Source organism: Trichoplusia ni, assembly GCF_003590095.1.
Source record: "Trichoplusia ni isolate ovarian cell line Hi5 chromosome 2 unlocalized genomic scaffold, tn1 tig00002049_group1, whole genome shotgun sequence".
NCBI lineage: Eukaryota > Metazoa > Arthropoda > Insecta > Lepidoptera > Noctuidae > Trichoplusia > Trichoplusia ni.
Window position 1 is genome coordinate 1 of NW_020799583.1, and position 25,582 is coordinate 25,582.

At 37.0% G+C, this 25,582-nt stretch overlaps 3 protein-coding genes across 3 annotated transcripts in view; 2 read left to right on the forward strand and 1 right to left on the reverse strand.

The window, feature by feature from the left end:
• The first annotated feature begins 2,792 nt into the window (after positions 1 to 2,792).
• Positions 2,793 to 8,500, forward strand: LOC113506166 (sodium channel protein Nach-like). Its single transcript, XM_026889015.1, has 9 exons — positions 2,793 to 5,390; positions 5,634 to 5,837; positions 5,912 to 6,181; positions 6,328 to 6,430; positions 6,639 to 6,809; positions 7,676 to 7,805; positions 7,892 to 7,997; positions 8,079 to 8,185; positions 8,271 to 8,500. Exons 1-9 carry the CDS (start codon positions 5,293 to 5,295, stop codon positions 8,426 to 8,428), a joined length of 1,347 nt encoding a protein of 448 aa, XP_026744816.1. The 5' UTR covers positions 2,793 to 5,292; the 3' UTR covers positions 8,429 to 8,500.
• Positions 8,501 to 8,754: 254 nt separating this feature from the next.
• LOC113506167 (probable U3 small nucleolar RNA-associated protein 11) lies at positions 8,755 to 10,742 on the forward strand. The gene is made up of 4 exons (XM_026889016.1): positions 8,755 to 8,985; positions 9,337 to 9,462; positions 9,850 to 10,041; positions 10,310 to 10,742. The coding sequence occupies exons 1-4, from the start codon at positions 8,755 to 8,757 to the stop codon at positions 10,517 to 10,519; spliced, it is 759 nt and encodes a 252-aa protein (XP_026744817.1). The 3' UTR covers positions 10,520 to 10,742.
• A 362-nt stretch (positions 10,743 to 11,104) lies between these two features.
• LOC113506164 (neprilysin-4-like) overlaps positions 11,105 to 25,582 on the reverse strand; it is a 31,110-nt gene continuing 16,632 nt past the window's right edge. Inside the window, exons 2-15 of the mRNA XM_026889013.1 lie at positions 20,112 to 20,254; positions 16,448 to 16,693; positions 15,959 to 16,161; positions 15,454 to 15,630; positions 15,075 to 15,182; positions 14,646 to 14,790; positions 14,084 to 14,298; positions 13,693 to 13,869; positions 13,101 to 13,263; positions 12,762 to 12,810; positions 12,614 to 12,681; positions 12,391 to 12,524; positions 11,948 to 12,118; positions 11,105 to 11,685 (exon numbers count right to left, since the gene is read on the reverse strand). Of these exons, the coding sequence (XP_026744814.1) occupies positions 11,509 to 11,685; positions 11,948 to 12,118; positions 12,391 to 12,524; positions 12,614 to 12,681; positions 12,762 to 12,810; positions 13,101 to 13,263; positions 13,693 to 13,869; positions 14,084 to 14,298; positions 14,646 to 14,790; positions 15,075 to 15,182; positions 15,454 to 15,630; positions 15,959 to 16,161; positions 16,448 to 16,693; positions 20,112 to 20,254 (2,176 nt within the window). The 3' untranslated portion in view covers positions 11,105 to 11,508. The remainder of the gene's footprint in view (positions 11,686 to 11,947; positions 12,119 to 12,390; positions 12,525 to 12,613; positions 12,682 to 12,761; positions 12,811 to 13,100; positions 13,264 to 13,692; positions 13,870 to 14,083; positions 14,299 to 14,645; positions 14,791 to 15,074; positions 15,183 to 15,453; positions 15,631 to 15,958; positions 16,162 to 16,447; positions 16,694 to 20,111; positions 20,255 to 25,582) is intronic.

Sequence of the window (25,582 nt, forward strand, 5' to 3'; positions counted from 1 at the left end):
AAAAAGAATAATTGGAGGGTGGTACGAACGATTCCGATGCCGAAAATATGATTTTTAGAATTTTTGTCTGTTTGTCTGTTTGTCTGTTTGTCTGTATGTATGTCGGAAAGATCTCGGAAAGTACTGGATAGATTTGATTCATATTTCAGAGAATATCAACAAGAGGTCCGGTCAACATACTTTTTACTTATTATCTCGCTTTTCGTTACAGGGGGTGAGCAGGAGCCTTTTATATCTATACACAAATATCAAATTATCTCATAAACTACTGAATATATTTCGTTCAAATTTTGCATGAACCTTATCGTACACATGATACAACAAATATACAAAAATCATAACGCTACTATGCAGGGGGCATGAGCAGTAAAGTTTTAAATTTTTGGACTCACCCGTAACATCGTGTAATACAATTATGAAGTGTATTTTCACCCCATTGAGTAGTAGGCAGCACGGTCAACAATTTACTCAAAAAACATCACGCTATTTATCTTAAGACTTTTGGCAGAGCAATAATATATTTTTTCGAAAGTAAATCATTTTCACAAAATCAGTCATTTTATCCTCTTTCAAGTCTAATGTAGACCTAGCGCGACAATAATTAAAATAAAAGAAACATAAACTATTAATACTTTTATTATTATTATTTTGATGCAAATGTTACTTCGTAATCGGTACATTCTTTAAACAAAGGAACTTAAATTATTTTTATTGGTGTACTAAAATTACACAAGTTCAAATGTGGAATGCCGTAATATGATTTTGTGTTTATTTACGATAGGTGTAGGATACCTATGTTTTTAGCTCGGTAATGTTGGCGATGCTACTTCAAGATAAAAGAATTCGTAGTGAACTCAACCCAAAGTTGCATGTAGTTCACATTGATCTCATCTATAATTATGCATAACAATAAATTACTGAACGACACAGTTAATTATATTACCTTGGTTCATCTGTAACAACTAGCAACAAAAATATAAACTTTCAAACAAAAAAAAAAGCCTTTCAAACAATGAAATAATGTTTTCTTAAATTTGCAACATTACATAGGCCAAAAGTATTTCGGATAGAAAAGCCCAGAAAACTTGCATAAAAACTTCATAATAGGTATGCAATGTGAAAGATCTATAAGACCAAAGCTATCAATTAATAAGAGCGTACGCTAGACGGTTTTTGACATTACTTATCTATTGATAGAACAATGTCTACTGATACCTGGGATTTTTCAATATTTTAACGATTTGATTGATCTACATCCGCCATTACAGAGACCGTACACGTGGCCCTTCCAAAAATTCCTGTAACAATTTATTGTAATCTCTACTTATTTAAAATTTTCTTCTTTCGTACCCTTTTAAAAACAGGGGAAGGAACAAGACTGAATGAATTTCTGAGATCCCAAAGCTAAGCCGACGAGGATTAAGAACATATTTTTGGAAATTTGCCCAATAAGGCTGATAATAGCGTGTAGCTATCAGCACTTACATTCGTCACACAAAGTCTGAAAATTCATTTTGGCTGTCGGTATCGACAGCATAACCTCATAACCAACCTCATGTAGTCTTTATTAAAGATCCATTTATGCAGTAGGGAAGACGGTATTTTACTTCAATGATCGTCAGGTAGGTTAACGAATAAAATACGTAATTTTTCTTTGTAAATTGGTACAGTAAATAGAACTCATGCGCATGAAGTCACTTTTATGTTCATATTTTTCTTTGTCGTAACATCACAAATTACACATATCCTATACTTTAGATTTTTGTCATTGTCAATTTAAAAAAAAGGGTGTCTGATATATTTTTTTTCACGCTATTTATTTATCAGAAATTTAAAGACAAATCATGATCAAAACACCAGGGGGCCAAGATAACACGTTTACCAACTTTTTTATTTTGGAATTATTCCAAATGTTTGTGAGGAAGATCAGTTTTTATATTAAGAGGACAATCAAAAATAACGTGTTTCTGGAAACCGTTTATCTGGGCGCAATTTTGAAAAATCTTATATCTTATGACACTATGTAACATCCACAGTTACCGAGCCCGACTCTCACTTCACCAGCTCCGTCCACAAAAATAATTTGACATCTTATTTATATCGTCAGAAAACATCGTGTGTGAAAATAACAACTGTCTGGCTATCACTGTTCCTGAGAAACAGCCAGGTGACAGACAGACGAACGGACACCGGGGCCCTCAGTAATATGGTTCTGGTTTACCTCTTTGGTTACAGCACAATAATCATTTTAAGATACCTCATAATCACTATCATAATCCGTCTAACAATTTCAGATGTAGGCCGACCAAAAAACAGCCGCGCTCGAAAATCATAAACCACCCAATTAGAAAATGGAAACCCTCGACAGTAAAACATTTTTAGCAGAAGTGCTAAGACTGAGTTATACCTTCTGTTATTTTTTCATACTTGCATCCCCCCCCCATTTTTAAACCACTCGATTAGTCAAACATGTCTTAACGAACACTCGCACAAAATTCACGTTTAAATAAAAATTGTACAATTCGTTCGGCAGCTATGATGTCACAGACAGACAGGCAGGCAGATATGTCAAAGTTATTAGCCCCTCTTTTTGGGATTAAATAAGAAAAAGTCATTAAAACAGCTGTGAAATATTTGACACCAGGATAGTATCGTAAACGATGAAATTTGATAGTGTTTGGGCCGCTCAAGATTCATTATAATTTAGAAATAAAAAAGCAAGCTTAAAATGTAAAAAAAGTGTTTCATTTTCAATATTGCATTACATTTTTGCGATGATCGTTATTATTAAGCTTCATAGTTTTTCACATCTTGAAAATCACGCAGACGAAGTCGCGGGCAACAGCTAGTAAAACCATAAGGGTTAGTTAATTGTGTTTGTCAGTTCCTGTGTTAATTAAATAGAAATCAAAGTTTGACGTATTGGACTCTATATTTATTAATTTTATTTGAACGATGTTGAACTGATGGAGTAAAATTAGCAGGTAGTCTAGGTGAGTAATTTATCAGGACACCAAACTTCAATAAGTATGTGTGTAGATGAAAATGATAGGCGCATTTCGCCTAGTGCTGGTAGCGTTGTAGTCCGTAACATGTGGTTGTGGTCAGCGTGCTGTGGTGCTGCGCGTGCATGGGGCGCTGGTGGGCGTCGCGCGCGGCGGGCCCGGCGGCGGGCTGGCTGGCGGGGCGCGCCACGTGCCCCGTGTGCCGCGCCAGCTTCTGCCTGCTGGACGTGTGCCCGGCCCGCCGCGCGCCGCCCGCCTCCTGAGCCGCGACCGCGCCGCGCCCGCCGCTCCGCCCGCGCCTGCTGCTCACCTTCTCGCTCACCTACCGCCGGCTGCTGCACAGTGCCAATGGACACATCAACATTCGGTTCCGTTAAGCGACCGTGTCTACTCATCTCATTCGCGACTTCTCAAATCTCCCACTTTTATCATATTACTGACTGCACTAAGTGCTGACTTACATTTGCAAATTATAGCGCGGCTTAACTTAATGCTTTGCCTCCTGATGAACTTTATGATACTGACATATTAGATGAAATCAATTAAAACGTTTAACAATTATACATCTCAACTTAGAACTTAGCATAATACTTAGAAGCACTTTCATATTTACCATTAGCAGTAGTAGGTATTGACTACAACTATCATAAATCGTAATACATTTTATGTCTCCTCACTATGTAGAGGTCTCTATTAATAATGTAATTGATGTAATCAATTGATTGTAAAATGTATTTTTAGATCACCTAATTGTACCATTGATGTCTATAATCTTATATAAAGTGCAATTAATTTTAAAGTATGTGGACTTTCTAGTTGAAGCAAACTTAAAAGTAGTAGCATCATTTGTTATTAGGGACAATAAAAGGACTCTATTGTAACTGATGTAGTCCAATGACATTTTTATTTTTTTTCGAGTTTGCTTCACTTTATTTTTAACGGACTGTGTAATTATTATATAAATGTGTATTTCATAATTATGAATGTGTAGAATTAAGTAGCGCAAACTTATTGTGATTTTAATAGTGCATTAGTGTTATGCAAAATCGACTAATCTTATCGAATTTGCACGTCACTATATTATAGACTAGTTTAAATAAATTGTAAAATAATACAGGTATATAATATCGTAATAATATTTATGTATTTTGGTAATCAGGGAACGATGTTTCTTATCCTAGATGTTGGTACTCTTTAGAGAGGTAATGTATGCAGATAATTTAATGAGATTAATCGACATTGTAACTGTCTATATAAATGATCTGTTGTTGCAAATTTATCAAATACACGTTTTAATGTATGGATTCAGTCATTTGTTTTCTGCCTCTGCTTCATCTATTACTAAATGGACAATTGCATTTTCTTAATTTGTGCTTTAAACCGAGTAAGAATTTATTTGATAATTTTTATATTTACGGCTACTAGATGCCTCTTCAAGAGCTTTCGTAATGATACAGATAATTAAACGTACATTTGACATTCACAAAGAGATGTAAACAACTAAACAGACAATATCTAATAGGTCTGAGAACATTGTAACTGGCGGGAAATAATGGGTTTTCCAACTCAACCTTGTTGATAATTGAACTACATTGACATTTGTGGACTTGTCGTGATTGTTATCAACTCGGTCGCATGGAATTCATAATTCACTCATGGGCGAGACCTTGGTTTCTGCTCAAGGACAAAGGTCACACGTGCGATCTTCGGCTAACATTCTGAAGGAATATCCCGATACATGTTAACAAGAAGAGAACATTCTTAACATGCCTGCCTGGATTTTTAAAATGCCTTCAAGGTTTATTATGGTCCTTACTCCAAAAGATTTCAAAGTATTATTACTTTTTGTGACAAAAAGATGAGACAGAAAATTTGATTTAATAAACCGAATTAATTGTCGTACCCTATTGAAGTTTAAATATTAAATACTAGCGCTTAATGAAGCCTTATTGGTAAAAATGGCTTTTCAAGATTTCAGAACCCATAATTACTTCACCCTTAATCGTTAGTAAATATGTCTGTCTGTCCGACAATGGGTATAATTAATCCGTCGGAACAAGGACAGGTGAAATGTCACGTTAACTGGGTGTCCAACTGGTGTCAGTACGATTGCAGCTAAAAGTGTTTGTATATGCTATCTAGCTGGCCAGTCTTGTGTCAATATTAGCGGTTAGTGTTATTTATTGAGTGACAATGTGGCATGAACGTAGGATCAAGATTGGCAGGCTAGTGTGGTAGTATAGGTCACCAAGTTCTGTTTCGGGCTTGGTTTTAAAGGACGTGAGTCATGACGAAACCGACTATAGGTCAAGAGATACGGAATTATTTCAAGAATACGACACTGCATGGTTTTAAATACTTGTTGTCTATTCACAACAGCGATCGGTAAGTTAAGCGAAGTTTTAGATATTTACCTACATCTATTTAATAAAAAAATGTAGCCTTTGCTTTATATCTTAGGTTCATAAAAGTACCTATAGCTATCCAAAACGCTTGTTTTGCAAGTTGTAGCTAAGTATTTTTCTGACTTGCTGGGTGTGGGCCTCTCTCTCTACGCTTGGCTGAAGTTTTGTTAATATTTTTTGAGGATCACAAGTTTACCATTTAAAACCGCATAATCGGTTCCAGCATAGGCTGGCTAGTATGTTGTTGCGCGAGCGCGTGTTGCGCGGGCGTGCTGTGCGCCGTGCTGTGGGCGCGCTTCCTGGAGGTGCCGGCGCTGCTGGCGCTGTGCGACGACGAGCGCTCCGACGAGTACCTCCGCAACCAGATGCCCACCATCGCCGTGTGCCCGCCCATCGACAGCGTCGCCGACATCATGCTGGACAAACTGTGAGATCGTATCAACGAACCCACTTTATTATGTTCACGAAACTATTTAAATCGGGATCTTGTCTTTTTGATAGATCTTCAAATACATCCGAAACCGAGAGGCTCCCAATGACTCTGAAGCGACTTCTAACTGGAAAATCGACGGATGAAGACCAAGTGCTGCTCCTGGACAAGATCCTTAAGTCAAATAATATGACAATACCTCAAGTCTTGATGGACTATTCCCTGAACTGTAACGAGTATACTAAGAAGTGTAGGTATCGAAAGATTAAGGTGCCTTGCGGGCAGTTATTCGAAAAGATGCTTACCTCCTGGGGAGTCTGTTGCGTCATGCGGCCGTATAAGTAAGTAGTAGGTACATGGAAGGATTATCTGTTTTATCCGTTGCTGCAGTTCAAACCTCTCATGGCTATAGAAAGCCCAGGATCTACATGATATAATAAACTTGTGTCGTAGAGATAGCTTTCTTTATGGACCATAATATTTCCAGATTGGCTAATGTGTCAACAACAATGCTAGCCAGAACATTTTCGACACAAACGATGGATCTAGTGCTGCAGTGCTCGCATGGATCCAGACTTTATTCGTGTCAGGTAATTTTACCTACTTATTCGTTATTATGTTAGGTGAAGTCTGCTTCTTCTTCTATTTTGAGATTCAAAAAGAAGAAGGCGCAGAAAATGATTTTCACTTGGTTTATACTGCGGTATACCGCACCAACGAACCAAGTATAAGCCAAAGCGGAAGAAGAAGATATTAGAGGTGGACCAAATAAATCTCCTTTACTTTGTTTCTATACAGTTCATAACAAGATATGAAGGGGAAGAGTTCGCAAACCAGCTGAAGTTGATCCCCAGCTTCTACTACTTAGCACAGCTCCGGTTTATAGCGATACCACAAAGTTCAAACTCAGAAAACCCGATTCAGGACACCTGTATTTCTGATAAATCCTATATTCGGTCATATTGTATGGTATGTGAAGTAATCTTAACTTTATTTCCATCTTTACTATATTTTTTTTAGCTATATTATATTTTTTAAGGAGAAAGAATACAATTGGCTTCAAATATAAACTACTGAGCCAAACTTGATGAAAATTATAATGTTACCAAATGATAGCTGTTAGGTACACGTTAAATGAAAGACTGTATGATCTGATTTTGTTGATTCTTTCAATCAAAAAAATCGGATCATTCAGTCTAAAGTCTTCAAGGTAATAAACAAAAAAAAAGCACAAATTGACTTCCCTGTTTCTGAAGTCGGTTGAAAAAAATGCGTGCACACGTTGACTACACGGATAGCCGATTAGTATAAGTTGCAACACTCACGCTAATGATCTCTCATAGCGACAACTTGATCTCGCGTAGAAAATTCAAGTCTTGTTCTTTCGTGCAATAGTAATGATGTCAATTTTTTTTTGTAGTGTCCGTCTTGTAGATTTTTGTATAATAATGGATACGTATTTTTTAATTTGTCCCGCAAACATAAATTTACCAAATTACAGTGAATGAAACTTACGTGTGACGTCACGGTTGAGTATAAATTTTACTCTATCGTTACGTCACAAGCCCCCTCTCCTAAACTTTAAAGCAGTTAATCTTTGTCAATTCTAGTTTTTCTAAAAAAGGAAAAAATACGTGTCTCATACTTTTCAATTATATAACTGAGGGACTAATGAGATTTTTTCTTTTTATACCCAGTCATCATCCCTATTGAATTGATCGTAAAACTACGAGCGTCACAAGGTTCAAATTCCTAAGTGCTTAATTAATCGTTTTCCGAAATATAAACTTTACTTATTTTCATTTTAAACAGTAAACAACTAAAATAATTTTCAGCTCAGGTGCGCTGAAAAGTCGTGTGGATGCAGGGATCCTCTCCTTAATAAGAAACCCTATAACAGACACCTGCCGATATGTCCAGTTACGCGTCTCAGTTGCTTGAAAGTCAACAGGACAAAAAGCCTTGGTAATGGGACATACCTATTTATTCCAAAGTTTCACTCCTATTACCTATGGCAAAAGATTTAAGATAACGATAATTCTTCATTTCAGATAACGGGTCATGCCACTGTTTGCCTCCTTGCAATAAAATATCCACTTACATGGTCTTGGAATCTAATCCTATGAACAATCTTAAACAAGCTATCGATCCTTTGTAGTAAGTATTGAACAAATCTATAATTCCTATTATTTACTATCAAAACAAATGAATATGATTACACAATCATCTTTGTTTCAGTGCTGGAGTTAATGGTACATCATCAATAGTTCTAAATCTAAGAGTAAATTTGGGTCATTCCAGAGTATTTGTCTTAAATCCAACTGAGACTTGGCTTACCTTACTGTGTAAGTACTTTTTATTGTCCGATATATAAAACAAAAATGGTTTTAGTGAAACTCATTATATGCCAAAGTATAATTTTGTCTGCAGCTTCTTTAGGTGGAGTTTTCAACATGTTCTTGGGCGTCGGCTTGTTCAGCGCATTAGAGTTCATGTATCTTATCTTGGTAAAGCTACCAATTACCATCCGGAAATCATCGGAAATTGATGTCGCTACTGCACCAATAAGTCGAGTCCCTGGACGTTAGCCTATATTTTGGAATTGGAATGTTCCTGATTGCAAACAATTTTATTAAATAAACGATTCATTTGATCACTGATTATACTTTTACTGAGCCCGACCTATTTTTATAATGCTTTTGAAAGCAAGTAACAAAATAGTCAGAATTTTTATACACTAGTAACACATTATTATACGATTGCAATACTTGGACATTTTTGTCATTTATGATTCTGACATTTCCATTACGACAGCAGTCAAATGTCAAATACACGTGTTGATGTCGTTAGTGGCTTATGTTGAACAAAAAAGTGAATACTCTGAAATTGTGTAAATAAACTCAAAAATCCAATAATGTCTTCCTGGAAAAAGGCCGCTAAGGCCAACCAGAAGACTCACAAAGAGCGTCACCAGCCCGAATCAAGAAAACACTTGGGTCTTTTGGAGAAGAAGAAAGATTACAAGAAGCGAGCTGATGACTACCATGAGAAGGGTGAGACGTTGAAGCTGCTGAGGAAGCGGACCCTTGACAAGAATCCCGATGAGTTTTACTACCATATGATCAATTCTAAAGTGAAAAAGGGGGTGAGTCCACTGAGTACCTTTCCAATCAAGCTAAATAAGTCTAGAAAACATAACTGAATAAACTAGGGTGTATTTTTTGCATGTACATAATTGTTACCTAGCATTATCGAGCCTTCAGTGACTCAATAACACTTAAATAAAAAAATAAATAAATAGGTAAACATAACCTCTGTATTTGCCTGCAGATTTCTGGTTAGCTTTGTCATAAGAGAAAACAAAATGGATATATGGATATAAACCAAAAGTGGATATTAACCAACTATCCAGTTTCACTAGAATTATGCATATATTAATTACTTCTAACCTAACTACTGCAATTCTAATCTAAACAAAACTGTTTATTATTGTTAGGAACATTATGAGAAAGAAAAAGAGGATGAGCATACTCCAGAGCAGGTGAAGCTGATGCAGACGCAGGACATAAAGTACATTAAGATGAAGAGGACTATTGAGAGCCGCTGGATCAACAGGATGCAAGTTAGTATGGAGCTATGTAGCTGTAGAATTGAGTCAGGCACCCTACATAGTACACCAAATGTGGTGAAGTGTTTAAATGGGTTATTGAATCCCCAAAACATAATGGCTAAAGTATTTTCGTCATTCAATAAATGATGCCTATCCTATCCTCCAATAGTTTAGGTACTTAAAAAGAATAAAAAGGGATAATAATCTAAGCCTAACTTAAACACATTATATTGGGGTTTGACATCATTTTATGCTTTATAATATACTTGTTACCTCACCAAAAAGCATATTAGTTAAATTTTTAGTAGTACTGGTAGACTGATATAATTAATTGGAATTAAAAACAAATTTATAATATACAATCCACGCTACAATACTTATTGCTACTGAATCTTCCAGGCACAGCTCCACATGACCGACATAGCAGATGCAACACCCAATAAACACACATTCTTTGTGGACGAAGGAGAAGAGAAAGACTTTGATCTAGCCAAGAGACTGGACACGCACCCAGCATTCCTGGGAAGGAAGACTAACAGACCTAGGATATCAGATCTAGACAAATTAAACTTACCAGAAATTGATGAAAAGGTTTGTAAATTTATTTTCATGTTAAATTTATGAAGCATTCATAGTTTTGAGTAGCTTGTACATTAATGGCACTTAGTATTTCAAATATATAATCTATGCTGTATTAGCATGAAGTATAATATAAATCTATTCTATAGTTTTTCAATAATATCTATTTTAATATTTGTACATTATATAGTTTACCGTAACCATATCCAAGTAGATATACTATAAGACTAATTTTATTAAAATGAAATTTAAAGTTTATATAATAAAACAATTCTTACAGACACTGGAATCAATGAAAAAGAAGAAAGAGAAGTTGTACAATGAGCTCTCAAAGAGAATAGAAAGGGAGAAAGAGTTAATGGTGATACAGAGGAAGATGGAATTAAAGCGACATCTACAGGATGCAAAAGAATTGAAACCAAAGAGAGTAAAAAAAGGTTCAAAGTCTGCAGCACCTGAGTATAAGTTCCAATATGTTAGGAAGAAGTGATATTAATGCTAAGACAAGTTATATATTTTGTTTTGATGGATGTGTTTTCATCAAAAATACCTGTCATGTTGTAGTGTGTAATACAATCTATCAGAAGGTATAAACTCTAAGCAGTACATTTTGTATGTATGACTAAAATATGAAGTTAAAAATGATGAATATGTGAGAGAAGGCAACATTTCTAAGGCATTTACTAAATAAAATAAAAATACAGTCAAATGTTTAGAGTCGTTTTATTTTTCATAATAAATAATTATTTTTCATTTTATAAGAATAATATAAATGCACCACAGTTATTTTGCGATATAATGATATTAAATAAAAATTCAATATTTTAAATTGAATTTATTAATATCATTTGGAATATAACTTTTTCCTACAACTAAATTAAATGTCAAGTTTGAAACTTAAAATAAATTTTAACAATGTACTTAAAAATACCAGCACAGTTAAAATATAGTTTAAGTTTCGTATCTGTTTTTACAATTTTTAAAATCATACAAATACTTATAGCTAAATGATTTTTTACAATATTTCCTACGTCATTGTTTCTATATTTATTATAGTCAAATATGTAATTAAATTAGTTAATTTGGAGATATTTTATTAAATGTTGTCACAAATAAATATTGTTATTGTCAAACATATTTATACCACTAATACTACTACTATCAGTTTTCCTATGGCACGACCAGACATTAGGCAGCACGCATTGGCCAAAACTTGCTTCTCTGCTGATAGTTCCATATAATTAAAACCGATTTATGGGTGAGAGTTTTAGTAGAAACTTTGCGATACCTACGTGAATATTTGTTAAGTACGGCCGTGCCACTACATATCACATAATTTGTCACTAAAATAATAAGTACAGTTCCATCGCAAAGTAACGAGTAGTGCATTACAGTATAAAACTTGTACGTAACCCCTAAGGCGGTAACTTTCGGTAACCTAACAGAGTCTTTGGTAGTCTTACATCTAGCATCACAGTGTCACCACAGCACACACTTGTGCTCGGGGTTCATGGGCGAGCCCGCGGGGCAGCTCCACGCGTCCGCGAACTCCTGCGAATTGCTCAGGGTGCCGATCACGCGGATCTTGTTTGGACTGTGCACACCTTCCACCATTTTTGACTTGAGAGCCCCCACTGTTGAGTTGCCGCACCATATCTGTTGGTTTAATTTTTTTAGAAGTAGGAGAAAAAAAAACACAAGTGAAACACGACATTTTCATCAAGAGACAAAAAAATACGGTGACTGCCCGTTATAAGTGACGACAAACCCCGAGGAAATGGAATTTAATGGTATGTCCAATAAAACTTGTTCATCTTAAAATTATATGCAATCCAATTCCTGTTCAATACCATTTGTGTGTTTGATGTTCTGTTATAGTCTTCACGATCCTGGAATAGGTGCTCAGTGACTATATTACCTGTGCGAACCCTAAGAAGAAGAGTTGTTCCGGCTTGTAGTGCGGCAGGCCGGGCAGCGCGGCGCGGCGGGCGGCGGGCGCGCGCGCGGCCAGGCGCCGGTAGGCCGCCAGCGCCGCGCGCAGCCCGCCGTTGTCCGCGATGTTCTCGCCCTGCGTGTTGAACCCGTGCACCTGGAACAACGCAGCGGTCAGATGTGTAACCTATAGGATAGCCACTTTCTTGCACGTATCTTCATTTCTAAGAGGCGTGACTACCACAGACGTCGTTTACCAGGCACTTTCTGTCTTAATCCATCCTTAGGAAATTGGAATGTTTATCCTTGATGAAGCTTTCATGTTGAAATATTTCGAATCAACAAAAACACTACCACTTGATTTTAGTGGGTTTCAGAACGAAGAACGAATTAGCTCGGTTTACTTGTTTAAAGGGTACATTTACTTACGGTATAATTAGGCAGCTGCGGCATGTGGTACTTGCTGTACTGGTCGATGATGCACTGCACCTTGCTGTGGTAGTGTTCCAGAGTGGCCGCCGACCACCACTGCTTCAGGTTGCCCTCCTCGTCATAACGACGACCTGCGAAGACGGACAAGTTCAGATTTATGTTCACTACTCCATATATTCGACCTATCTTTCTGATTCCTGAATTATGTAGTTTCTAGTACCTTGATCGTCAAATCCGTGAGTCACTTCATGTCCCATTATGGCACCAATTGATCCGTAGTTGATTGCTCTGAAACGGGACGTGTATTATTTCCTGTTTTTGTATCAAAACATTTTTGTCACATCTAATAACTGGATATGTTTACTCACTCGATTCCATTTCCGTAGAATGGCGGCTGTAGAATACCCGCAGGGAATGCTGAAAGGTAAATAATAATAAATAAGGATATTTTATGGAAATTATATTAGCAGGATAGCTGCTCCTGTGCGCGACGTGTCCCCTGATTTTACAACCGTTTGTGTGATCCACGAATGCTTGTCCTGAGTCTTTGTGCATGTGATTTGATTGTTTGTTTGTTAAATCCCCTGCGACACAAGACTTAATATATCTTAAAGCATCGTCGTCGCGCGGGAGTCGTTATTATAAAAAAGAGTACAGAAAAATATCTCTAGGTGTTTTTGTTCACTGCATTCCATTAGTCTACTTACTGACTGAATTCAGGGTAGCGGAGTAAAAGGCGTTCACTGTTGTGGCGGTGGCCACCCAGCGATTCCTGTCGGGCTTGTCTCTCAGGGACTCCAGCGACTTCTTCACCGCCGCAAACGTCAGCTTCAGGTATGTCTCGAACAGATTGCCTTCTATCACCTCCGCCTGCGAAATGAGGCAAAATCTTACAAATGACGAATATTAAAACCCCGTCTCAACTTACCGATGTGATATTTAGCACCAAAGCGATAGGACACGTGCTATGTATTTTCTGATCTGCTACTTAACTTGGGCCTTAACCTCACTACCTATATTTTTAGACAAGGAGTTCGAAAGCTTGAAAAAAAATATAGTAAGGAACTCAACCGGGTGCAGTTAACTGGAAGGTCTTCTAAGTCAATTCATTTTTCGCCTTCTTTGAAGTATTGGGATGGCGATTATTTTTATACAGATTTCGTCTTTAGCTTTAGTTACCGCCCCTGACCTAGGTTTCTGCCAAGTTGCACTAAAACATAAGTTTGTCTCTCAACATGACCTAATATTTTTAGCGATATACAAAGGCAGGTCATGGTTAGATGATACATGAATACTTACATGTTTGTAATGCTTATCGAGCTGTTCGTGTGTGAGCAGCCAGGCCGGGAAGCCCACGAAGTTGCGGATTGCTTGCAGCTTGTTGAGTGTCTTCAGCCGTGTGGTGGAGTCCATCCAGTCCAGCTCTTGTACTGCTGTTGCGAACGCTGCGCGTACGTCCTCTACCATTTCTATAGCCTGTGGAGGGTTATGGATGTTTAACTTAGGTATGACCTTTAGGTATCTATAAAAGTTGACGTGGATCAGTTATGGCATTATTAAAAAAGAAATAGAGCCTCTAGAAAAATTGGAATTTGTTTTCCAAAGGGTGATAGTGGAGCTGGAGAGTGTTTTGGACTTATTTCGTACATTACGCCCTTAAGGCTTCTCCAAAAATGCTAAGCAATCTTACCTTCTGCCTTGAGTCAAAGTCGAAGTGCCTCTTCACATAGAGATAGGACAAGGCGACTCCGAAGTTGGCGTTAACGTTAGCCGTGCAGCTCTTCCAGCGCGGCGTGCGCTGCTGCAGGCCGAACACGGCGCGCGAGAACTCGAAGCCCAGCTCGCGGAACGCGCTCAGCGTCATCGGGGCCACCGTCGAGAACACGCTCCACCATAGGAAGCGCTCTGGGACAACGTCATTTAGCCTTTACTCAAAATATAATTTCCAAAGAATTCAAATTTGGCTACTAATTTAAGTAGTACCTTAACCACCTAATTTTTGAACTACAAGATTACAACAGACACTGTGCTCTGGTTTTACCACATATCAGTTCCTAACTCAAGTCTGTTAAAAAGATAATTTATTTTCCAAGTATAATTATGAGCTTTAAGACAAATAGAATATGTTACTCAACGCTTAATCGAAAATCAACTGTTCAGATAAATCACTTGCTGTGTACCAAGAATATCTAGACAAGAAATACGATAATATTATATTTGATTTTATAGCTTTGCCGGTAGAAGTCTCTTACCTATAATGACAGGTTTAGTGTCAGCAAGCAGCACCGCCAACTTCTGCAGGTAGGGCAGGTCCATCACGATGACGCGGTCGGAGTGCGGCTCCAGCTGCACGCTGGTGTTGGAGAACACCAGCTTCAGGTAGCGGTCCCAGTCGTGCTGGAAGGAAACCATAATATGCGTGACACTGGATCCTTTACTACAATTTCATAAAACCACCGAAATAAAATCTTTGGGACTTTAAAATATTGAATTAATGCTAATTGGATTAATCTATTTGAAGACGGTGACGGTGTTCGTCGCATAGGTATTTTTTTTTGCAAAAAAACCGTCTCTGGCTGAACTGGCTGAGACTTTCGCACATTTTTTTTACAATGATGGAAAAAAGTACATATCTTCATAAAACATTGGCTAACCTAACCAAGAAGTGATGTGTAACTAACCTGGCTCCACTGGCTGGGCCCGCCGCTGGAGCCCTGCACCAGCTGCTGCACGCTCACCTCGTGGAACAGGTGCGTGCCGCTGCGGCGCACTTCTACAGGCGTCATTATCTGGAGATAAAGCAATACGTCACTAACTGACTAGGTATATGTATAGTAAGTGCTATCAAAGTAAGACCGTTGCCGTTGTAGTGCGTCATCGCGTTTTTACAATTTTATTTTAAGACTTGGTAGCAATGTCCATGGTGTCAAAGGTTACAATATATACCTAGGTAATAGGTATATATGTATAGGTATATCAAGAGAAAACTTCTTCACTTCATTAGAAATATGCAGGGTTGAGGGTAGGTAGGTGAATGAGCTTTGGCCAGAAGATGCTCACCTTGGCTAACTTCTTGCTAAAATCAACGATGTCATCGGCGAATTTCTCCGCATCAGTTTCATTGTCTGCTATGGTGATCATAGACTTGATGTACTTGTGGTATTGCTCCAGCTCATGGGAGAACTGTTCCGGCTGCAGGAGGTAGCGCTCGCTGAACCCTGGGGATACTTGCTCGATCTGCAAAATGACAGAGATAAAATACAATTAAACTGTTAAAAAAAAGGAATTTTTGTGTGTCGGTCAGAACCTTGAACATCCATTAAATACTTGAGTAACTTCTTTTCCAATAATTCAAGGCCTTCTCGTCAATATTCTGCAAAATATTATATTTATTCATAGGAACATAGCGACTTAAATAACACACCGTATTCTCAAGTGTTCTTTTTTATCTAGCTGACCGTGTCCCATTGCTGGTCAAAGGCCTCTCCCAAATCCTTCCACGATTCTCTGTTCTGGGCCTAATAGAAGTCTTTGCCTTATAATATTTACATCAGGAGTTACTCACCACTACTCGATTCCTGCTGGTGTTTCGGACATCCTCAGCCACCTGCACGCTGAGCAGCACGTTCAGACCGAGGGTCCGGCGCCCCAGCCCAGCGATGTCCACCCACGAGAAGTTCGCGCTGCCAATGGTGGGCGGACGGGGCGGTAACCCCAGCTTCATTAAAATTCTCTCGATCGGTTTGATACCGTCATCTTCTAATTTGTCTGGAAAATCGAAAGGTTTTGAGGCAAAGTTTTCAATTTGATGGAGGAAAAAAAACTACCGGGAACCGCAACTATTTGGGCACGACTCAAAAATGTATTAGAACTTTCGTGTTGAACAATCATCTCGAATGGCAAATAATATTTTTATCACAACCATTATTGAAAGGCCTGCAAGTATTCCACGTAAATATTATTTTGTTTGAAAAATCTTATATTCTGATTTTTTAGATTTGCCAGAAGCATAGATTAGGTGCTTATGTAAAATAGACTAAAATCTCAAACTCACCAGTATTAACACAAGTCCTGTACAAGCTCTTGGCCTTGACTACGCTGTTCGGGAGACCCTCATCGTCCTTGACCTCGAGCAGCTCCCGCAGGTCGCTGACCAGCTGTTCCCGCAGCTTGGCCAGCTGGTCCCAGGAGGTCGCCCAGTCCGGCACCGGGTTCTGTTTGATCCAGCCGCCGCACGCGAACTCGTAGAAGTCCGTGCATGGATCCACGTCTTTGTTTAAAGCTTGCAGGATTCTTGACGCTAAGGACAAATAGGAATGCTTAAAAAAACTTGCTTTTGATGTAGATATGGTACCTTTTTTTTTTTTGCTTTAGCAGTTCCCATTTTTGATACTTTTACCTAGTATCATTTATTGTAGTTAGCTAGACATTAATAATTATGTGTTGAGTAAAGTCGATAAACATTAAAACAAGATCACCAAACGAATGTTCTTTACTCCGCAGAAATGATGCCAGATTAGGTACTTTATGACGAAATGCCATCAAGAGTAATGCCCCTATTGCCGCGGTAATATTTATCTCGAAGGAATGCAAATCTGGACATCCGTTGACCATTCATTTATTCTGTAAGGTAACATATAACACCCAACTGTTTTCGAAGGAACCAAAATCAAATCTAAACTGTTATCATTTATACACATGCAACATCAAATGCACTGTTAACGACCTCATCCATTCCAAAATAGCTATTCTAGCTGTAACTATAATGTTCAAATTCGAATGCTCTGTTAATTATAATGAATAAATTAATCAGTCTATATTCTAAGACTTATTTTCTAAGTGAATACAGGAAGCTGATTCCAGCTTTCACCGCGCATACCTGTGTAGGAAACAGCGATATCTTAATAACAACGAGTTTATGTAACTTGTCGATGTTTAACATTCAATCAGTGCAGTCAGATGAAGCAGGTAATTCATTATAGGTAATTAGAATAATTATTATAATGAGGGCGCGTGACAGAGGTGAGTTTTGCACATCTAAGTAACTACAGCGATCTATTTCCAAAAGTACCCATCATATTATGTTGGTCATTTTTTTTCTTTTTTTATTATTTATACTAATATATCTATACTAATATATAAAGCTGAAAAGTTTGTTTGTTTGAACGCGCTAATCTCAGGAACTACTGGTCCAAATTGAAAAATTCTTTTTGTGTTGAATAAACCATTAATCGAGGAAGGCTTTAGGCTATAAACCATCACGCTGCGACTAATAGGAGCGAAGATACAATGGAAAATGTGAAAAAAACAGGACGGGTATATATCATAACTTATATCTTTTTCCACCCACGGGAACGAAGTCGCGGGCAACAGCTAGTTATCTATCTTAGTAACCATCGTAAATGGTTTCCCCATTAAATCTTGAGCTTGTTTAAACAACACACTTTAGTTTCCTTTATTTACCTTAAAAATTATTAAAACGCTACAAAACTGGTTTCATTAAACAGGTAAAAGTTGTATTTACCTGTTTCTTCGACACTATCACTATTCTTCCTTAAATCAACGGAATCCGAGATAATTAACACTACAAACAAAATCTTAAAGTAAATATTATTGCACAAAAAAGTTAACATTGTGAACTTGAACAAACAACAGCTTACCACTATCTAAGGATCAACAGAACTTTTACATGTACATATATATCTGAGATGTCAATAAAGTGTGCATTATAATAAATTAATAAGTAACTGTTATATTAGACCACGTGCCTAATAGCAAGCTAAGTTATTCACTTAGCATACAAAAATACTACGACACAAGTCTTCAACCCTTTTAAAGACACACTGTTAATGTGTAAAGGATAATTTCAAAATGGCGCAGTTACTTAATACACGTGGATTTAAAACAAGTGATGTAACAAGTGCAAGGGATTAAATCATTAAATGCGTTTTCTAAGAAGAATGTATTGCGACTCATGATAATAGAGCAATTAGAGAGCTAAATATCGTTCTCGATCGATGTAAATACATCAATTTTGTCTCCAATCATGCATATAGGATGATGTTTAAAACGTATGGTGACTTGCACCACGCTATGGTAAAGGCATTGACAATAGGCACTCATTTTCAATAGAAGCAAGTACTGAAAATGCTCTTTTCTAGAAGATACTTCGTTGTTTACAAAATACACTCTGTATAGGAGTTTATGTGTAAACAACTTGTCAAGTTACAACTTGCGTAGTTCAGCATAATAATAAGGAACTGTGAGAGATGTAATAAATAAGCCTAGTCTAGGATGCAACATCACCTGCATTCTGCTCATCAGAAAAGTAAACACGTCAATTAATTTATAATCTACAAACATCGATTTGTTTGAATAACATGAATTTAATTAAAGGAGTGATTAACCTGTTGGCGCCGTTGCAAGCCATTTACGAATAGGTCACGCATTCGATGCCTAGTTGATAGACCTACGATGCTGTGTGATAAGCACTAAGTGAAAACCGTCAATGTATTTTTGCAAATTCCATAACCGTTATTACTACATAAGAAAACAGAGGAACTGAATTAACGTGTTAAGTCCCATCTCAAATTGATTAAAACTATGATTCAATTTTAAATATGTCACCGAATTGTTATAAGATTTAAGATACTGATGAACAGTGTGTAAGAAGTTGACAGGAAATTCTCATGCAAAAAGTAACAAAGAAGCGAAGATTTACTGCACACATATATGATTATTACGTACAACACTGGAACCGTCTATAACTAGCTAATGAGGATGAATCGATCATTTGCATCTAATCACAATATGCAAATGAAGTGAAATAGCTTCACCATGACCACGACGCCTGACGATGCGCCCATAGCAATGATATGCACATAAGTCATTTTAACGGAAATATTTTTTATAAACATTAAATACAATTATATAGAAGTTCCATGGTGTTGATATGTTAAATAGCTCATTACCCTATTTGCACAACTCTTAATTAATCCTATAATTGTTATATTGATTGCATCGTCCTGACACGTGTGGGTTACGGAAAATGTTATGGTAAATGTATGGTAAAATGTGGTAATCTCTTGGTATGGGATAATTGTTCGCTTATGTTTTGTTTTTATGTTGACCTGATGTTTATACAAAATTTGTTGTTGTTTTATTTGTGTTTAGTATAATGTGACCACGCGCGGCATTAATTTTAGAGATCAATATTTATAGGACTGAGGTTGTTTACGTAAGAGTTAATAGCTGTGTCGGGATTGACGCAATGTTTGTGATAGGTCAGTTGGTGCTTCATTGAGGGAGATAGATCTTTCTTCCCATTCAGTACGTTTTGAGACTAAAAGTTACTCGAAGAATTCTGTGTGTCAAAAACAAGTCTCGCTTTGACTTGGAAAAAGCGACAGCGTGCTATGTTGGGGATTTTTGTTGCGCCGTTTCTTCTTCACAGCTAGAGCACTTAGGAAGCGGTGAAGGGTGGGCGATACGGGGAGCTGTCTGTATATTTTGACGTTCAATAAGTGCTACCTTGTAGCCTATTTTGAATAAATGGATTTTGATTTCTTTATTCTATAATTCAACAAAAAGCAATATAGTAGAGGAAAGTACAAAATAGACATTTCATTCACATTCCTTTTGACCTTTCACTGTTTTGAAAACTATCTTTATCAAAATAAGGCGAATCTTATGGTGTTCACGCGACTTGAGCATCTTACCGGTCCCCACGCACTGCTCGCTGAGGCAGGGCCGGGCGCTGCGGTACTCGGTGAGCACCAGCACCGTGGTGTACACAGCGAGCGCTATCAGTGAGATACCCAGCGCGCCGATTAACACTGACGAACATCGGACCGTGCGCTCTCTGAAACAAAACATTACATTAGGACTTTGGGTGTTGTGTATGAAGGATTGCAACGCATTGCCATACACCGACACAAAAACGCGGATGACGTAGCACGCCAGTTCAGGTTTAGTCAGTAAGAGTCTGACACTATTCTACCCATTTCCTCCTCCGAGGAAGTGGGTGTCCATGAGGATTACCCCGACTGAACAAAAAAAATGTTCTTTGGGTGTTACTTTACAAGGAAAGTTGGCTATGCGAAGTCATAAAACGTAGGTACTCGTACAATCTCGAGCACGTGTTGACAGATTATAACTATCAGTTGCAGTTGTTGTTGAGAGATTGCATGTGAATGCCGTATATTGTGTAATATAAAAATTATGCGTAAAGAAGCTACGATATCACAGTAAACTTTCATAGTTTTGCATGTTGAATATTGTTCTTATTTTAGTGATCTAAAATAAAAACAATATTGTAACGAATCTCATTATTATAATGTATTCTTATATGTGTAGATGCATACTTATAACTTGCTTTAATTGGGTCTTTTTATCTGTATGAACCAAATAGGAAAATCTATTTAAGAGACTGCTCTAGGTGTCAGAAGACGGTAAACAATTTATTTTTGGCGTTTAAAGAAAATGAAGGATGGGCTGGAGTGGAGAACAATCTATAGATATTATAACGTGATGAGTTTATTTTACTTAATATTTGTTTTAAACTTCTATTTGACGATAACTCTTAAACTATTTAATCGACTAGTAAAATCTTCTTAACCACGCGCCCAGCTTTTTATACACTCACTCTTCTTGTTATAGTATATTTTTGGAGCTGATTGTACCTCATAAACTACTTATTTATGTGTTTCAGATCACTTTCGCCTCTTGATAGATAATAATGTTTTTCCTATATTCTAGATACGTATCTAACATGCAATGTGGTGATGTAAGTTCAGAAATATTTTGATTAGAATTAGTCGACGAGCGTGTTCTGATTAAGACAAAAGTTATATAAGTTTGATAAGATAAACTTTGATTATGTTTTACCAAAGTTAACATTATAATGGGCAACTACAGCTTACCAATATTCTTTGCCATTTTTTCTTGAAACCAATGAACCTCATGACGTGGTTTCAACCAAAGAGATAGTTTATATGGAATAATGGCTCTAGTTCTGTCTTCCAAAGACCAATCCAGGAAAAACATTGCATTTGTTTAGTCTGATTGAAATTACGACATTGATTGGACTTGAAATGGGCGCTGAAAATACCATTGAGTTAGTTCCGCCTTTTCTTCTCAGAGCAGGCAGTCAGAAAACTTCGAGTCCAGGGGTCTATCGCCACGTCCTTAAGTAATATTATTGCGTGGAATAGAGATGCCACACTTTTTTATTGTGCTGTCTCGCTTCCACAACCATAATAATATTAATTTAAGACGTGCATTCAGACCTGCTTGCTTAAAAAAAATGACATAAAAAGGTTTGGTCCGAAACTATTCAGACAATCCTGATAAATACTCGTAAGTAAACTGTTACATCATTTAAAGATAAATCATCTTCACGAAAGTTACCATAAAAATACTTCACTGCCCCTTCTTAGCTCGAGAGCTTTTATCATAATCGACATCTCACTAAAGTTGACCGAAATCATATTTTCTCTTACAGCGTCATAAAGCCTATATAATTTCATTGCCGTTATGTCATCTGTATGGAAATTTCACCACCATTATAAACTTGGGAATGTGTATTGTAGATTAAATTGATATTATAAAGATTAATGGTGTATTGTTTATTGCCTAATTAGTACTTAAAGTTATGTTATGTATGTTTTAGAAATTGTTCTTGTTTTTTTTACGTTTGAGTTTTGCTTTGTGTCGTAGCTATGTAGATAGATAGACTGTAGATTGGAATAAACCGGAAAAAATATTCTTAGTACTTACAATGTTTCTTTAATTTAGCCACTCGTTAGAAACTTTGATTACTTGTGGCTAATTTATAAATCTTGTACATAATCAGAGCATTCGTTCCATCCATTGTTAAGACAGTCTGTTTGTACAGAAATCGAAACTGAACGTAACTAACCATAACGTTGATAATGATGACGGTCTTGTAATAGCTCTGTTATTAACTACAAAATTAGATTCTCAGGATTCCTGCACAAAGACTACCTAAAAAACGAATTTATAAGTCTAACAAGCGTTGCTCAAACTTAGTTTTCATTTTTATTATTTGTCATAGTGGCAATAGATGTACAGCTGTATAATTTGTGAAAATTTCAATTATCTATACATAACGGGTCAGACTGAGCCGTGCAAGAGGCAGCCTGGTGACAGACGGACAGACAGCCGAGCTTTACTAATAATGCTCCGTCTTTCCTTTTGAGTACTCAACCCTAAACATGGAAGTTAGTTAATGTACTAATAAAGTGAGTGGAAAGAAAAAACTAGTAAATCATTATAACTTAGAAAGAGAATTGATACTTTTTAAAAATGACCTCGTTATACGGACATTTTCCTTCCCTTGAAATTATAAGTCTAACTTATAACGCAGGATTTAATATTCATAGGAGAAACAAGAAATTTTTGGTCTAGATAGTTACTGGTTCTGGTTGGACCTTCCATCCTACGAAAATGCAGTAGAGAATTGAATGTAGTTCGTAATGTGGATGGTGTGTATGGATTGATCCACTTGTGTTACGATGATTGTTACATTCGCTGAATATAATGCTATGGTAAAAACTGTGCTTGATTTTCAACTATTTTAAGCAGTAGTTGCGAAGACGTTCAAAGAGTTTTTACTCACTTATGATTTCAAACACTTTTTTACTTTACTTTTATAAGATGTTATGAGAAACCACACTATTAGATAACATTAATAATATGTAATACGGATCCAACGATTGTATTCGTAATTTTAGTTTTGTTCCGATATTTGTATGAGCAAAGAATTTTCAAGAATGATGAGTGATGAATTGCTCTGCATTGCTGCGCATCGTCTAAATGCGGGAGACGATACACGGCATAATTATCAGGATCAGGTTTTAAGAGTCTGACACTACCCACCTTCCCCGAAGGAATCACCCACTTATTACGGGTCTCCCGCCTCTCCAAATAAACTAAATAAAAGAAAATAACGTTACAACTTGTGTTTGTACAAGGAAAAACCCAATATCACCATTGATCATTTAATTAAATAATTACAATCACAAGTGCGTCATCCTTTTTTGTTCTCACAAAAAGCATTGTATTCAAGGGTCGCAGTATCTTGCGACCTTGACCCCAGTGTTAAAAGATTCATAATCAAAAAGCAAATGAAAAGTCATGATGTTGACATTACCTTTTGTTGAGCTTTAAAATTATTCTCTTGAGGATTCAGGCGTCAGGAATCATGAAGAAAGGACAGTCGACAGATATCATTTTTGAATCGGTTTGCTTAGACGAAATTTTATGTGGCCACGGTGTTTTAAACCCCGCATAGGATAAGCGTTTCTGTGGTCCATAAATGCTTGTTCCGAGTCTGTGTGCTTACGATTTGGAAAAAACCCGCGACACAAGGATTATAAATAAAATGCGGACAACATCACATACATTTTCCTGAACCCAAAGTAAGTTACTGACGCACTTGTGTTATGGAATTCAGATACAACGAAGGTACCACAAACACCCAGACCCGAGACAATGTAGAAATGTGAATTGTTACATTGACGCGACCGGGGATCGAACCCGGGACCTCTGAGCTAGCGACACCTTGAAACCGGTTCGTACGCCACTCGACCGCGGAGGTCGTCGATTAAATTCCTCAGTGCGAGATTCGAGACTATAAATGGAACGTGATGATGACAAATGAATCATCCTATAAAGTGAATACGTTCAGGAAACGTTTCTCTATTACAGTACAGTTACAAACCTTTCATTACAATAATGTCTAAAGAAAACAAATCGCTCGTAAGGAGCTATCCATCCATCACAATAATTTTATGGCATTGTAAAATTGTATGTTATAAAGGCATAGTAAGTGCCTGTTCTCTTCCGCTTGTTGCCACGCAACGATATTTAATGCCAATTGTTATCTGTGTAACAATTTTCTTTTCCTATTCAGTCGACTCAAGAGGGAAGGAGTCTGTGAAGTGTATGCAGAATACACAATGCGTAACTAAAGATGCCAGTTATAAATAGTCAATATAAGTTTTTTATTTCCTTTCTAATCTAACTTTTAATTGATAAGGAAAAGTGAAATTTTGTGATAAAGATTACAAAATTGAATTGCTTGTTTTTAAACGGGACTTTATTTATTGCTCGCTGAATCTTACCCACAGCGTGGGGTGGTATTCATTGTATGTGTGTGTAATGTGTCGTCTATAACACTCACAAATAATAAGGCTTTCTATTGGTAAAATATTTTTAACCGGTTTATTACGGTTTACAGCGACAGTGAATCTTGATAATTATATTAATATAAAATTCGTTAATTCTTTCTACTGTTGTTCTTAACAGAAATGGATGTCAGTATGTCTTAACAAATAGTTACTAACCTAAATACTCGAGTTACTTATCCATGCTAATTGCTAAGCCTAGTTTAACTCTACAGTTATCTACTAAACAGTAGAAGTAAAACAGATCAATGGGCGTACACATACAAACATTCATGAACGAAGAAAATGGAATAATGTCATTCAAGCTATGTGAATAGAGCTAAGCTTTACTATTAACATTTTGCTTCGTTTTTTTAAACAGATCCTAGGAAGTTAATCCTTCTGTCGCTATCTGGGTTTCACAAATATTCATTCGTGCACCACACAAACGCTTGCCCTACCCGGGGTTCGAAGCCGAGACACGTCGCGCATAGTGGGTTCGACGTGGTTATCTATACGACTCGGCTGTAATATGAATAAATAATTACTGTGAACTAACAATTATCCTGAGTTAAATAATACCACTAACGAATAACATTTAAATTGTTATAAATTAAATTACAGAAATGGAGAACTGATAGGATATTATAGAAACTGCTTGTTTTGTGAGGAGAAATGCTCTTGACTTTCACTGTTCGTGAGACGCACTTGTAAATATAAGTACGTGCTTGGATACAACCGCGGACTCTACAAAAATACAGCAGTTAGAATAAGGAATAATGATTCTCGTAAAGAGTTGACGTGAAGTGACTTTGTGTCTACTAAATTTTCTACGACAAAAAACTGCATATTTTAGCCATTTTTTATTACTTTGCCTTCGTTGTCATGTTTCAGAACTTGAGATGCATCTCAGTACTAACATTTCAATAATCTACATGATCAGTTCTGAAAACTCAATACTATTTTTTTATCCAGCTCACTGTGTCCTATTGCTGTGCAAA